Source organism: Oncorhynchus masou, chromosome 30 (genome assembly GCF_036934945.1).
Source record: "Oncorhynchus masou masou isolate Uvic2021 chromosome 30, UVic_Omas_1.1, whole genome shotgun sequence".
Classification (NCBI taxonomy): Eukaryota; Metazoa; Chordata; class Actinopteri; order Salmoniformes; family Salmonidae; genus Oncorhynchus; species Oncorhynchus masou.
This window is the reverse complement of record NC_088241.1, coordinates 43545085-43561281: the sequence shown is the minus strand read 5'-3', so window position 1 is coordinate 43561281 and position 16197 is coordinate 43545085. Positions and strand designations below refer to the sequence as shown.

Genomic DNA, 16197 nt, shown 5'->3' with positions numbered 1-16197 from the left:
ACGGGTTCAAAGTGTGCAGCATCACAGGAGAAAACCTTGCTGTTCCCTGAGCCGCCAGCGAGGACGACGGATCAACTCAGAGAGTGCAGTACAGGGGCTGGCATCCCAAATGGCACCCTATTCCATATTTAGTACACTACTTTTGACCAGGGCCCATAGGGCTCAGGTCAAAATGAGTGCACTATATAGGGAACAGGGTGCCATTTGGGACACAATACAGGTCTGAAGACAGAAGACCAGGTTATTTAGAGCTCGCTGTGATTTCACTCCCTGATAAATCATCCTCTGAAAACAGATACCCCGCAGAGCATCGTGACACACATACCACCTTATTTTAAATGTGCTCGATATGACAGGTTGGAGACTATTTGCATAGAAGTTTTTTTTCAAAAGACTGCATTTATCACTGGGGTGGTGCGTTTTCCACTGAACAGTTAATTGTTATGTCATCGCAAATGTGCCGCGCCGACTGAGGCAAGTGAAACAATTGATTGTCTCAGTACATCTGACATGTATAATGACTAACATGTTTTTCAGGGTTGAACACAGATATTTTGTATATCCCAGTATTACCCTCTAATAGCAAAAGAAAGAAAATGGGAAAGATAACTCAAACCTGATGTGTATTGAACAGACGTCAACACCCTTTTCTCCCCTTCACTGCAGAAGCTTTTCAGCAGCTCAACATCATTCTTCACTGCGGCAGGACTGAGCCTAACCTCCCTGTACAAAAAAAACAAAAACAAATACAGACAATTCATCTTGGGCCCATTTGTGGTTGTTCTGTCTGGTAAGAAACTGTTTTTTAATCAGTGAAACCCATATGTTTGGACTTGTCTGAAGTGGGAGTGGGAGTGGGAGTGTGAATTAAGATAGATTGATTTGTTATTGATAGAGATTGCAGACAGAGTGAGGAGGAGGAAGGAAAGGCACCCACTGGGAGATCTGCTTGAGGGAGTTGCTGAGGAGCTGAGTGTCCAGCTGCTGCAGTAGGATGATCAACTTCACTTTGATCTCAGTCTCCTTGGCCTGGTCCCCCTCCTTTACCTCCTCCAGGAGACGCAGCACAGAGCTGTCCTCCCCCTCCACTGTGGCAAAGCTAGGTCCCAGCATCTTCGCAACAGGGTCTCTGTTGGCTACAAATTACAGTAAAAATGGTTAAGTCCATACATTTTTTTTTTCACTTTTCACATTTATTTTGCCAGATTGTCCCATTGAGGTCAAACGATGTAGGCCTATTTTAAGAACGTCCAGGCCTAGGGTATTATAGACATACAGTAGATTAATGTTTTCTTTTCTCAAACTAACATAGCTATTAGCAAGTACCACATTATGGCTTGGAGGTTACAGTAAATATGACTGAAGAATTGCAAACATAATCTGATGCCAGTTTCTAATTGGATGAAAGCAGACGATAACAAGGAGGACAAACAAATTATGCCTGTGGCTTATGGGAAGTATGCAGCTTTGACTATTTAGGATGCAAATGGGATGCAAAGTCTCATTCTGTGGTTGACATGGTTTACCTTCCAGGCAAGCTCGGACCTCCTTGAGCTTCTTATCCGTTGCCAGCTGCACTATTTTGGACAGCTGACTGAAGCTGTGCACAGAAATGCTCGGAGGAGTGAGCTGCAACATAGGATGCCCATCCCTGTCTGTTTCCTGTGACTTTACAGCAGGGCCACTGAAAATAGACAAACACACATATTTTTAAGCATAAACTGGCAACAAGCACACCGTTTTCCTTCTCTATCTAGGACTAGATACTTTTTCCATTCTGTGTCTATGCTAATGTCATAAATATGCTTTTCGGAAGGAAAGGGGAATTAACAAATGCGCACTTTTGTTATCAGTGAAAACTACAGTAAATGCACCTGTTTGGTTTCCCTTAGAGAAAAAACACGTGTTCCACATGTGATTGCATGTGATCTTAGTTGAAGTTAATGTGATAACATGTAAAAGCAACATGCACAGAAAATTTGCCAGTTTGACCAAGAGTTGATTTTTCCATGTAACATTTCTAGTGTTGAGTCAGGTGTTAACTCTGTAAGTGTGAAATTAACACTCATTGGTGTAAAAGAACCCCAGTGTTGGTGGTAATAAGAAGTGTTAAACCAAAACCACGGCCATCATTATCTTATTTCCCAGCATGCTCTATTGCAGGTTGATTATTAGAATTGTTTGTTTCAATATCTATATTTTTGCATGTATATTGATTGATTAATGAATCTTATGCTACTCGAATATAAATAACATACATTTTTCTAAACTAATCCAATCTGTTACTTGGACTTACTGCACTTGTTACTGAAATGGTTTTTCCAGTTTCTTTGTTAAATTTAGTCTTGTAGATAAAAAATATTTTTTTAAAGTATAATATTGAGCTGACAGACAGGATAGAGGTGGTGGAGTGGCCATTTTTATAAAACATATTTTCTCTGGCTCTTTACTGAAACCCATGTCTCTTGCTAAAGAAATGACAATAATAACAAGCTACTATCTTTAAGAATTTGTCTGGGGAAAAATGTATCCATAACTGTTAAAGGGATCTATCGTCCTCCTTCGGCTAACCTTAGTTAACTAGTTTGTTGCCTTCCTTCACTCATTCAAAAGTTATTATCCTGGGTAACGTAAATTATGATTGGGAAATAGAGGCTTCGGACAATCTAAAAGACATGTGTAATGATATAAACCTGACCCAGCTGGTGACTAAGCCTAATCTGATTATTATGTAACACCTCACATTGTTATCAGGAAATATTCCAAAAGTATGGAAATCAGCTCTTGTGCTGCCACTTCATAAGGACGGGGATATTAGTGATCTTCATCATTGTCACCCCATTTCAAGGCTTCCTTGTCTAGCTAAGATTCTTGAATCCTTGGTAAATGTACATCTTTGCTCTTTTTTATCTGAGAAATGCATGTTGAATGTAAACCAATCAGGGTTTAGGCCTGGGCAGAGCACTATTACAGCAACCACTTCAGTTGTTAATGGTCTTGTCAATGCTTTAGACAACTAAATGACATGTGCTGCTTTGTTTGTGGACCTGTCAAAAGCTTTTGATACTGTTGATCATGCTATTTTATTGAATAAGTTGTCCTCGATAGGCCTGAGCTCTGACGCGTGTGAATAGTTTAATGATTATCTTAGCGACAGAGCTCAGGCCATCGTGATTGATGGGGTTATGTCTGCATTTCTTGATGTACATAAAGGTGTACCACAGGGGTCGATTTTGGGACCTATTCTCTTCACTATTTAAATAAACACCATTAATCCACCTGTAACAAATTGTAAACTTCATCTACAGTTCCTTGATAATGTATTAACCACCTTTTCCGATTTTCTCTATTTTTGCATATTTGTTATACTAAGTGTTATCAGATCTTCAACCAAAACATAATATTAGATAAATGGAGCCTAACAAAACAAATTGATACTTCTTTACCTAATTAACAAAGTTATGCAACACCCAATTCCCCAGTGTGAAAAAGTAATTGACCCCTTACACTCAAAAACTATTTGTGCCACCTTTAGCTGAAATGACTGCAACCAAACACTTCCTGTAGTTGTTGATCAGTCTCTCACATCGCTGTGGAGGAATTTTGGCCCACTCTTGCATACAGAACTGCTTTTTTCAAGTCCTGCCACAACATCTCAATTGGGATTAGGTCTGGACTTTGACTAGGGCATTTCAAAACTTCAAATGTATTGCTTTTTAACCATTTTCATGTAGACTTCATTGTGTGTTTTGGATCATTGTCTTGCTGCATGACCCAAATTAGCTTCAGTTTCAGCTCATGAACAGATGGCCTGACTTTCTCCTGTAGAATTCTCTGATGCAGAGTAGAATCCATGATTCCTTCTATTAAGGCAAGTCGTCCAGTTCCTGAGGCAGCAAAGCATCCACAAACCATCACACTACCACCACCATGCTTGACCATTGGTATGAGGTTCTTACTGTGGAATGCAGGGTTTGGTTTTTGCCAGACATAATGGGACCCATCTCATCCAAAAAGTTGACTCAAGTTTGTCAAAAAGCACCTGGATGATCATCAAAACTCTTGGAAAATATTCTATGGACAGATGAGTCAAAAGTATAACTTTTTGGATGACATGGGTCCAATATATATTTGTGTATAATGTGCATATTCACAAGTGCATTCTGAAAGTATTCAGATCCCTTGACTTTTTCCACATTTTGTTACATAACAGCCTTATTCTAAAATTGATTAATCCCCCCCCTCATCAATCTACAAATAATAACCCATAATGACAAGGCAAAAACAGATTTTTAGATTTTTTGCAAATTTATTTTTGAAAGTATTACATAAGTATTCAGTCCCTTTACTCAGTACTTTGTTGAAGCCTCTTTGGTAGCGATTACAGCCTCAAGTCTTTTTGGGTATGACGCTACAAGCTTGGCAAATCTGTATTTGGGGAGTTTCCCCCATTCTTCTCTGCAGATCCTCTCTCTGTCAGGTTAGATGGGCAGCGTCTCTCCAGAGATGTTCCATCGGTTTCAAGTCCAGGCTCTGGCTGGGCTACTCAAGGACACTCAGAGACTTGTCCCGAAGCCACTCCTGCATTGTCTTGGCTGTGTGCTTAGGGTCGTTGTCCTGTTGGAAGGTGAACCTTCGCCCCAGAATGAGGTACTTACTTACTTACTTACTTACTTACTTGCTGACTTTATTGTCCCCATGGGGGAATTTTGTTGCAGTGTCATGTACACATTTAAAGTGGCGTTTAAATACAAAACAAGATTGACAACACAACTATCATAACGGTTACGCACCAATAAAAATAATAATAGTAAGAAATAAAACATTTTCTTTTAAAGAAGAAAAGACTAGCCTGCTGGCCTTACGGGGTCAATGGGAACATTCGCCCGAGTTATTTAGGAGGGATATCACACCTGGCACAAATGATTGTCTCGTTCTGTTTTTCCTGCTGAGGGGTGCCCTACACCTGCGCCCAGAGGGGAGTAATTCAAAGTCCAGGTACAGGGGGTGGCTTGGGTCTAAAATGATTTTGTGAGCCTTACAGAGGGCCCTGACCTTAAAGATCTCATCCAGGCCTGTCTGTTTGACTCCAAGGACCTTGCTTGCTGTGGTAATAATCCTTCTCAGCATGTTTCTCTGGCTGACAGTGGCATTGCCAAACCAGCAAACAATACAAAAAGTTAAAATACTCTCAATAAAGGATTTGTAAAACAGAGTCAGTATAGTACAGTCTATATTAAAAGATCCCAACATTTTTAGAGAGTACAGTCTCTGTTGGCTCTTTCTGTAGACCAGGTCTGTACATTTACTCCACTGAAGCTTATTGTTCAAAAGGACACTCAGATATTTCTATTCCTCTACAATTTCTATATTCTGACCTCTGATAGATGTTGCAGAGGTAGGTGTTGTACGCTTCCTGAAGTCTATGCACATCTCTTTGGTCTTGTTGGTATTGAGGACCAAGTGTGATTCCTCACACCACTCTACAAAGTCATCTAGGACTGGGCCATGATGTTCCTCGCCATCATGCAACAGGCTGATCAAGGCAGTGTCATCAGTGAACTTAACGAGGTGTCTGTCAGGATGGGAACTAGTACAACTATTAGTGTACAAGATGTACAGGAGTGGGGACAAAACACATCCCTGAGGAGAGCCTGTGTTGGTATTACGTATATCCGACACATGGGGACCTATTTTGACTCGCTGTGAGCATTGGCTCAGGAAGTCCAACAGCCACAAAACCAGCCCCCCCGTCTAAGAAGTCCCGAATGAGTCTCTGTGCCAGAATATAAGGCTGGATTGTGTTGAAGGCAGAAGAAAAGTCAACAAACAGAACCCTGACATGGGATTTGGCACCCTCTAGATGTCTATAGACCATGTTAAGGAGGGTAAGAATGGCATCATCAACTCTTCTGCTAGGCTGATAGGCAAACTGAAATGAGCACTCTGGAGAAGGTTTTCATCAAGGATCTCTCTGTACTTTGCTCCGTTCATCTTTCCCTCTATCCTGACTAGTCTCTCAGTTCCTGCTGCTGAAAAACATCCCCACAACAGGATGCTGACACCACCATGCTTCACTGTAGGGATGGTGCCAGGTTTCCTCCAGACATGACACTTGGCATTCAGGCCAAAGAGTTCAATCTTGGTTTCATCAAACCAGATAATCTTGGTTTCATCAAATCAGATAATCTTGTTTCTCATGGTTTGAGTCCTTTAGGTGCCCTTTGGCAAACTCCAAGTGGGCTGTCATGTGCCTTTTATTAAAGAGTGGCTTCCATCTGGTCAGTCTACCATAAAGGCCTGATTGCTGGAATGCTGCAGAGATGGTTGTCCTTCTGAGAGATTCACCTCCCTGACCAAGGCCTTTCTGTTCCGGATTTCTCAGTTTGGCCGGGCCGCCAGCTCTAGGAAGGGTCTTGGTGGTTCCAAACTTCTTCCATTTAAGAATGATGGAGGCCAATGTGTTCTTGGGGACCTTCAATGCTGCAGAAATGTTTTGGTACCCTTCCCCAGATCTGTGCCTCGACACAATCCTATCTCAGAGCTCTACGGACAATTCCTTCGACCTCATGGCTTGGTGTTTGCTCTGACATGCACTGTACACTGTTGCACCTTATGTAGACAAGGTGTGGACATGGACTCCAAACAAATTGTAGAAACATCTCAAGGATGATCAATCGAAACCGGATGCACCTGAGCTCAAGTTCAAGTCTCATAGCAAAAGGTCTGAAAACTTATAAAAAACAGAAATACCTTATTTACCTTTGTAATATATTTGCCAACATTTCTAGAAACCTGTTTTCGCTTTGTCATTATGGGGTATCGTGTGTAGATTGATGAAGAAAAATACAAATTTAATCCATTTTAGAATAAGGCTGTAACATAACAAAATGTGGAAAAAGTCAAGGGGTCTGAATACTTTCCGAATGCACTGTATGTTGTATCATACAGGGCTCATTTGAAAAAAAGAGATTTGAGTCTTGATATGTCTTCCCTGTTAAAATAAAGCTTAAATCAAAAATATATATTCACTGCTCAAAAAAATAAAGGGAACACTAAAATAACACATCCTTGATCTGAATGAATGAAATAATCTTATTAAATACTTTTTTCTTTACATAGTTGAACGTGCTGACAACAAAATCCCACAAAAATGATCAATGGAAATCAAATTAATCAACCCATGGAGGTCTGGATTTGGAGTCACACTCAAAATTGTGGAAAACCACACTACAGGCTGATCCAACTTTGATGTAATGTCCTTAAAACAAGTCCAAATTAGGCTCAGTACTGTGTGTGGCCTCCACGTGCCTGTATGACCTCCCTACAACGCCTGGGCATGCTCCTGATGAGGTGGCTGATGGTCTCCTGAGGGATCTCCTCCCAGACCTGGACTAAAGCATCTGCCAACTCCTGGACAGTCTGTGGTGCAACATGGTGTTGGTGGATAGAGCGAGACATGATGTCCCAGATGTGCTCAATCGGATTCAGGTCTGGGGAACGGGCGGGCCAGTCCATAGCATCAATGCCTTCCTCTTGCAGGAACTGCTGACACTCCAGCCACATGAGGTCTAGCATTGTCTTGCATTAGGAGGAACCCAGGGCCAACCGCACCAGCATATGGTCTCACAAGGGGTCTGAGGATCTCATCTCGGTACGTAATGGCAGTCAGGCTACCTCTGGCGAGCACATGGAGGACTGTGCGGCCCCCCAAAGAAATGCCACCCCACACCTTGACTGACCCACGCCAAACCAGTCATGCTGGAGGATGTTGTAGGCAGCAGAACGTTCTCCACGGCGTCTCCAGACTGTCACGTGTTCAGTGTGAACCTGCTTTCATCTGTGAAGAGCACAGGGCACCACTGGCGATTTTGCCAATCTTGGTGTTCTCTGGCAAATGCCAAACGTCCTGCACGGTGTTGGGCTGTAAGCACAACCCCCACCTGTGGACGTCGGGCCCTCATACCACCCTCATGGAGTCTGTTTCTGACCGTTTGAGCAGACACATGCACATTTGTGGCCTGCTGGAGGTCATTTTGCAGGGCTCTGGCAGTGCTCCTCCTGCTCCTCCTTGCACAAAGGCGCTACTGCTGGGTTGTTGGCCTCCTCCACGTCCCCTGATGTACTGGCCTGTCTCCTGGTAGCGCCTCCATGCTCTGGACACTATGCTGACAGACACATCAAACCTTCTTGCCACAGCTCGCATTGATTTGCCATCCTGGATGAGCTGCACTACCTGAGCCACTTGTGTGGGTTGTGGACTCCGTCTCATGCTACCACTAGAGTGAAAGCACCGCCAGCATTCAAAAGTGGCCAAAACATCAGCCAGGAAGCATAGGAACTGAGAAGTGGTCTGTGGTTACCACCTGCAGAGCCACTCCTTTATTGGGGGTGTCTTGCTAATTGCCTATAATTTCCACCTGTTGTCTATTCCATTTGCACAACAGCATGTGAAATGTATTGTCAATCAGTGTTGCTTCCTCAGTGGACAGTTTGATTTCACAGAAGTGTGATTGACTTGGATTACATTGGGTTGTTTAAGTGTTCCCTTTATTTTTTTGAGCAGTGTATACAGTGCCTTCCGAAAGTATTTGGCCCCCTTGAACTTTGCAACCTTTTGCCACATTTCAGGCTTCAAACATAAAGATATAAAACTGTATTTTTTTGTGAAGAATCAACAACAAGTGGGACACAATCATGAAGTGGAACGACATTTATTGGATATTTCAAACTTTTTTAACAAATCAAAAACTGAAAAATTGGGCGTGCAAAATTATTCAGCCCCTTTACTTTCAGTGCAGCAAACTCTCTCCAGAAGTTCAGTGAGGATCTCTGAATGATCCAATGTTGACCTAAATGACTAATGATGATAAATACAATCCACCTGTGTGTAATCAAGTCTCCGTATAAATGCACCTGCACTGTGATAGTCTCAGAGGTCCGTTAAAAGCGCAGAGAGCATCATGAAGAACAAGGAACACACCAGGCAGGTCCGAGATACTGTTGTGAAGAAGTTTAAAGCCGGATTTGGATACAAAAATATTTCCCAAGCTTTAAACATCCCAGGGAGCACTGTGCAAGGGATAATATTGAAATGGAAGGAGTATCAGACCACTGCAAATCTATCAAGACCTGGCCGTCCCTCTAAACTTTCAGCTCATACAAGGAGAAGACTGATCAGAGATGCAGCCAAGAGGCCCATGATCACTCTGGATGAACTGCAGAGATCTACGGCTGAGGTGGGAGACTCTGTCCATAGGACAACAATCAGTCGTATATTGCACAAATCTGGCCTTTATGGAAGAGTGGCAAGAAGAAAGCCATTTCTTAAAGATATCATAAAAAGTGTTGTTTAAAGTTTGCCACAAGCCACCTGGGAGACACATCAAACATGTGGAAGAAGGTGCTCTGGTCAGATGAAACCAAAATTGAACTTTTTGGCAACAATGCAAAACGTTATGTTTGGCGTAAAAGCAACACAGCTCATCACCTTGAACACACCATCCCCACTGTCAAACATGGTGGTGGCAGCATCATGGTTTGGGCCTGCTTTTCTTCAGCAGGGACAGGGACGATGGTTACAATTGATGGGAAGATGGATGGAGCCAAATACAGGACCATTCTGGAAGAAAACCTGATGGAGTCTGCAAAAGACCTGAGACTGGGACGGAGATTTGTCTTCCAACAAGACAATGATCCAAAACATAAAGCAAAATCTACAATGGAATGGTTCAAAAATAAACATATCCAGGTGTTAGAATGGCCAAGTCAAAGTCCAGACCTGAATCCAATCGAGAATCTGTGGAAAGAACTGAAAACTGCTGTTCACAAATGCTCTCCATCCAACCTCACTGAGCTCGAGCTGTTTTGCAAGGAGGAATGGGAAAAAATTTCAGTCTCTCGATGTGCAAAATTGATAGAGACATACCCCAAGCGACTTACAGCTGTAATCGCAGCAAAAGGTGGCGCTACAAAGTATTAACTTAAGGGGGCTGAATAATTTTGCACGCCCAATTTTTCAGTTTTTGATTTGTTAAAAAAGTTTGAAATATCCAATAAATGTCGTTCTACTTCATGATTGTGTTCCACTTGTTGTTGATTCTTCCCAAAAAATACAGTTTTACATCTTTATGTTTGAAGCCTGAAATGTGGCAAAAGGTCGCAAAGTTCAAGGGGGCCGAATACTTTCTCAAGGCACTGTATATTTTTCTTCCCAACCCAACAGTCATTCTGAATGCAGGTTGGAGGTGAATAAATGGATTTCCCCATTGTGGCCACTGTATTAGGGTAAGTCTAGTCCCTCAAAATAAGGTCGTATGAAATATGTGTTGTATTGTCTTCAACAGTACAACACATGGGGCGACAGGGTAGCCTAGTGGTGAGAGCATTGGTACTAGTAACCCGGAAGGTTGCAAGTTCAAACCCCCGAGCTGACATGGTACAAATCTGTCATTCTGCCCCTGAACAGGCAGTTAACCCACTGTTCCTAGGCCGTCATTGAAAATAAGAATTTGTTCTGAACTGACTTGACTAGTTAAATAAAGATTTTTTTAAAATTACATTTTAATGATAACATATTTGGTTAGGATCTCACTTGGTTAAGGCCACAGGACTGAAAATGGATGAATGCAACAACCATGTCTCTGTCACTAACAAGTAGCCTACAGTGTGGACCCGTATAGACACTGGACCAGTGTTAAATATAACACTCTCAGTGATGATTTAACACTGGACATTTTGCTGTGTGTGATAACATGAAACTATACACGTGAAAACATGATCGCAAGTGAAATAAATGTGACAAACTGGTGATTGCAACATTTCAACAGTTTTTTTCATGTGAAAATGCAATTCCACATGCAATGTAGATTTTCACATGTGAAAATGCAAATTTGATTTTCAAGTGAAAGTTTTTTCACATGAAACTGCAAATTTCACATGTAAACAAACGCACATTTCACGTGAATCTGCAATTCACATGTGAGGTGAAAACATGGTATTCCCCTCATGTGAAAATGTGGTGTTAACATTTGAACTTGAAATGTTACACATGTGAACATCTGGTTTCACATGTGAACAACTGACGTGTCTCTATTTTATTTATATGTGAAAATGTTAACGCAAATGCAATTTTCACATATATTTTTTTATAAGGGAATGATATGGGGGTTTTAAAGTAAGTGGTACACTGCTGAAATAGAATAAAACATGTAACTTTTCAATATGACCCTACCTAGAATTTGAACTCACAACCTCTGGATTTGACTATTCTCTCATCATTGATTTCATTTACTTATTTCAGCAATTTGAGGATTTTCTGTATAGTCTGTTGGTGAGGCATATTAACATGTTTTAATGTTACCCCTTGATTCACTAAGATAAATATAATGGTTTTTCTTGAGTTTATATTTAAGTAGAGATTTACATTACTTAAGTCCCAAGTGTAGAAAGACAGGTGAAATCAGTCATTGGCACAGGCATGGCGGCATAGCAGGAAGATCGGAATGCAATGAACCAAGAGGTTATGAGTTCAAATCCCAGGTGATGATGTTGAATAACAAGTACTGTCAAATGAAAATACACAATTGAATAATGTATGCCAAAATGTTTCAAATATGTAAGTTGAAAACACTATGTTAAAAGTACTGTTTGTGTGTGTATCCTAACAACTAATTTTTGTTCGCAGGGCATCACCTGTGAAATCTCATGTGGGAAAAAATATGAATCCGCATTTGGAAGGTTATATCGTCACATGTGAAAATCCACATATGAAATATTATCACATGTGAAGTGTTCCAAAAACACACGGTTTCACATGATTTCAGATGTGGAAATTCAGATCTGAAATCAAATTTCACTTGTGCAAAACGTGGAAAATTCACATGTGAAATCATGTTTTTTTTCCCCTGCAAAGGTTACCAATAACCAACTGTAGAATAACAACTAATCACAGGCAGACAGCCAGGGAAAAAAATAACAGACTTTTCTGATGAAGTAGTCTAGATGTTTCCTGTCCTACTGAAGTTGAACAGAAAACAAATACATTCAAGAACATAAATATGAGTCCTGCTGCAGGGCTCAAAATACGTTTAGACTCCATGACAACATCCCCAGTCAGTAACATTACACCAAGCACACAGGCAGCACAGCTTGCCTCATGATTACCTTATGTCATACTCGGTTTTGAAATCAGAAGCCTCCAAAGTGGTAGTCCACTGCAACGGCTCCTTGAACACATGCTTGGCCTCCTGAGGGTGTCTGGAGCTGAACTGTTCCACAAACTCCAGGATCTCTTTCAGCAGAGACTCGTTGACTGGAGTGATCTCCAGTTTTCCAGTCCCAGAACTTGCGGTGGTCCATTGCGCTGCTCTGGTCAGCGCTACCCCCATGGTAGCAGCTGTGTGGGACTGGCAAAGTCCTGAAACGCTATAGTGGATTAATTGGTGACAATTACACTTTTAGCAACAAATGTCAACAAAATATTAAATCGCTAGCTACAGTTATAGTAGACTGGCAGATAAGACGGTATCGACCTCGCTAGCTATGTTAACAGCCGGTTATTGACTAATGTTAGCTAGCCAGCTGACCCCCGCGTTGCTTACATCCATCACATCCCAAACTTTTGAAAGGTGTTGAAGCTTTCATACACACAAAAAAAAACGAATAAAATGTTTTAGCTAAGTGTACAGTAAACATTTATCTTTTACATATGACAACTTACCAGCTATTTGAAATTGTCTTCTAGAGAACCCCGAGCTAGCTACCAATCAATGTTAGCAGTTTAGTCGGTTTCCTTGGAAACAGACAAGCACCACTGCCTCAAGTTGCTAGGATACCCCTCAACAACGTAGCGGGAGACGTGTCAAAAATAACATTAGTCAGAAACGCAAAACTCCATTCCTACCTGCAGCCTGCTGGTGTGATATTTGCTTTAGCACAGCGTGAGTCTGAGTATGCCTTCATAAGAAAAGTTCATTTTTTAAAGTAGAGTGTCCCCAGAACCACACGTGAGAGCTTCTTTAGAAACATCCTCTAGGATTGCTGTATGGTTTGGCACTGCAGTGTTACGCAGACAAACAATCTGTGCAAACTGGAAATGGTCTATTTGAAGTAGATTTTTACCCATTTCGGCTCGGCAAATAAAGTAATTCAGACTTCATTCAAATAAAGTAATTCAGACTTCATTCAAATAAAGTAATTCAGACTTCATTAATTCAGTCATTGAGAGCAACATCCTCTTACTGTATAAAAAGTGTTAATTTATTTTCAAAACAAAAGCCACCTCACCTGGCTGTAATTTCAAAAGCGGAGTATGGAAATGATTTCGTTATTTCAGGTTGGCAAAAAAAGAAGAAAGAAAAATCATCCAGGAGAGTGAGATAAAGGCATTGGTGTGTTTTGAGACTGGTAGGCCACCCAAAAACCAGGCCTAGTTGATTAACCAGATCCGATTTCATATTTTTCCTTTTCAGGTAGATGCAAAAGGAAAATAACCAGAAGACTCTAAACCTTTGATTGTGCACCACTGTGGAACCTTCCATTCCTTTAGCCACCAGAAGTGAGCTTTGAGTCAGACAGTTAATGGGGAGATCCACCCTCCACAGAAAGGTACCACAACTCCATGGTTGCATCCCAAATGGAATCATATTCCCTGCATATGTACCATGGGCTCCTCGTATTGGCTAAGCGTGCCCCAGACCATGATTGAGAATTAGATTATAACCCCCTCTTTCCTACGCTGAATGAACGGCAACAATTTGTGCAAATCAACACTGTGCATCTTATTGTCTGGCAGCTGCCCTCCCGGTCCGTGGTGTCCTGTATGTGTGTATCTCTCTCTCTCTCTCTCTCTATGTGTTTGTGTCTCTCTCTCTCTGTGTCTCTCTCTCTCTCTGTGTGTCTCTCTCCCTCTCTCTCTCTCTCTCTGTGCATCTCTCTCTCTGTGCGTGTCTCTCTCTCTCTCTCTCTCTCTCTCTCGCTCTCTCTCTCTCTCTCTCTCTGTGTTTCTCTGACCCTCTGTGTGTGTCTCTCTGACCCTCTGTGTGTGTCTCTCTGTCCCTCTGTGTGTGTCTCTCTCTCCCTCTGTGTGTGTCTCTCTCTCCCTCTGTGTGTGTCTCTCTCTCCCTCTGTGTGTGTATCCATCCCTCTGTGTGTGTGTCTCTCTCCCTCTGTGTGTGTCTCTCTCTCCCTCTGTGTGTGTCTCTCTCCCTCTGTGTGTGTCTCTCTCCCTCTGTGTGTGTCTCTCTCCCTCTGTGTGTGTATCCCTCCCTCTGTGTGTGTCTCTCTCTCTCCCTCTGTGTGTGTCACTCTCTCTTTTTCTGTGTGTGTCTCTCTCTGTCTCTCTCAAATTCAAATTTAAGCTGCTTTATTGGCATGAAAAACAATATTGCCAAAGCAACACTGTATACAATATACATTGTAATAAAGAATAAATAAAGTAATAAAGAAAGAATAATAATATAAAATGGTAGTAAATAATAATACAACAATTAAATACAAAAATAATAACAATATAATGGTAACAGTCAATAGTAGAAATGTAATAAATTTACAAATCAAACTATGGAAAATGAAACTGTAACTAACTTATCACTAAAAATGGTCATCTTCACCATTACATCAGTACTACAACTTCCATCACCATCATTAAACTGCTATCATTACCATCACCCTACTACCATACCACTACAAGTTGGAATAATAGTAATAACAATAATAGTAATAACAATAATAGTAATAATAAGTAAGTTACTGCTTACTATGCGGATGTTATTATTCAGTGTCCCTCAGGCTATGGCAGGAAAATACATATTTGGCTGCAAGAGGAGCCATTGCTCCTTCGGCCATGAGTATTTTTAGTTCTTCCTCTGGGTTTAATAAGTTAAAATTTGGAATAAATGTAGTCATATTAACCTCTATCTCTCTGTGTGTCTCTCTCTCTTTCAATTTTCAATTCAATTCAATTCAATTCAATTTGCTTTATTGGCATGACATAACAATGTACATATAAATAATGAGAATCAAAATTGTCAACGGGACAACACATTTTGGGAAATAACACTAATTGTTTTATATTTTTGACATTTTGTCAGGAAATGCAGCTCCGTCTCAGGTTCTGCTGTTGTGCAGTGGTTACACAGCCTTTTCTCTACAGGGAGACAGGTTTTCCTGTGTCTATCCTTCTCAATGGCAAGGCTGTGCACACTGAGCCTGTACTTTGTCAAGGTTTTGATCAGTAACCATGGACAAATAGTTAGCCACAGTGTACTGTCGATTTAGGGCCAGATGCACTGCATTGTGCTTATGTTACCCAATAAGCAACGTAGTTTTGTTTTGACTGTGTTGTAATTTGGTTTATTCTGATTGATTGGATGTTCTGGTCCTGAGGCTTCAGTGTGTTAGTCGAACAAGTTTGTGAACTAACACTCTCTCTCTCTCTCTCTCTCTCTCTCTCTCTCTCTCTCTCTCTCTCTCTCTCTCTCTCTCTCTCTCTCTCTCTCTCTCTCTCTCTCTCTCTCTCTCTCTCTCTCTCTCTCTCTCTCTCTCTCTCTCTCTCTCTCTCTCTCTCTCTCTCTCTCTCTCTCTCTCTCTCTCTCTCTCTCTCTCTCTCTCTCTCTCTCTCTCTCTCTCTCTCTGTGTGTGTGTGTGTGTCTCTCTCTCTCTCCCTCTCTCTCTGTGTGTCTCTCTCTCTCTTTGTGTGTGGCTCTCTCTCTCTCTCTGTATGTGTGTCTCTCTGTCTCTCTGTGTGTCTCTCTCTCTCTCTGTGTCTCTCTGTGTGTGTGTCTCTCTCTCTCGCTCTCTCTCTCTGTGTGTCTCTCCCTCTCTGTCTCTCTCCGTGTGTGTCTCTGTGTGTGTGTCTCTCTCCCTCTCTCTGTGTGTCTCTCTCTCTCTCTGTGTGTCTCTCTCTCTCTCTCTCTCTCTCTGTATGTGTGTCTCTCTCTCTGTGTGTGTCTCTCTCTCTCTCTGTCTCTCTCCGTGTGTGTCTCTGTGTGTGTGTCTCTCTCCCTCTCTCTGTGTGTCTCTCTCTCTCTCTGTGTGTCTCTCTCTCTCTCTCTCTGTATGTGTGTCTCTCTCTCTGTGTGTGTGTCTCTCTCTCTCTCTCTGTGTGTCTCTCTCTCTCTTTGTGTGTGGCTCTCTCTCTCTCTTTATATGTGTCTCTCTCTCTGTGTGTGTCTCTCTCTCTCTCTGTATGTGTGT

At 41.6% G+C, this 16197-nt stretch overlaps 1 protein-coding gene across 2 annotated transcripts in view; it reads right to left on the bottom strand.

Annotated features, from left to right (window-relative positions):
* Window positions 1-12804, bottom strand: part of LOC135522637 (outer dynein arm-docking complex subunit 2-like) — a 76790-nt gene extending 63986 nt beyond the window's left edge. Inside the window, exons 1-5 of one of the 2 annotated variants that reach the window (XM_064949085.1) lie at window positions 12722-12804; window positions 12166-12426; window positions 1527-1684; window positions 938-1136; window positions 617-723 (exon numbers count right to left, since the gene is read on the bottom strand). In XM_064949085.1, coding sequence (XP_064805157.1) covers window positions 617-723; window positions 938-1136; window positions 1527-1684; window positions 12166-12389 — 688 coding nt within the window. In that variant the 5' untranslated portion in view covers window positions 12390-12426; window positions 12722-12804. Of the gene's footprint in view, window positions 1-616; window positions 724-937; window positions 1137-1526; window positions 1685-12165; window positions 12685-12721 lie in introns of those variants that run through there. The other variant, XM_064949086.1, reaches the window with a different exon arrangement.
* Window positions 12805-16197: the final 3393 nt, after the last annotated feature.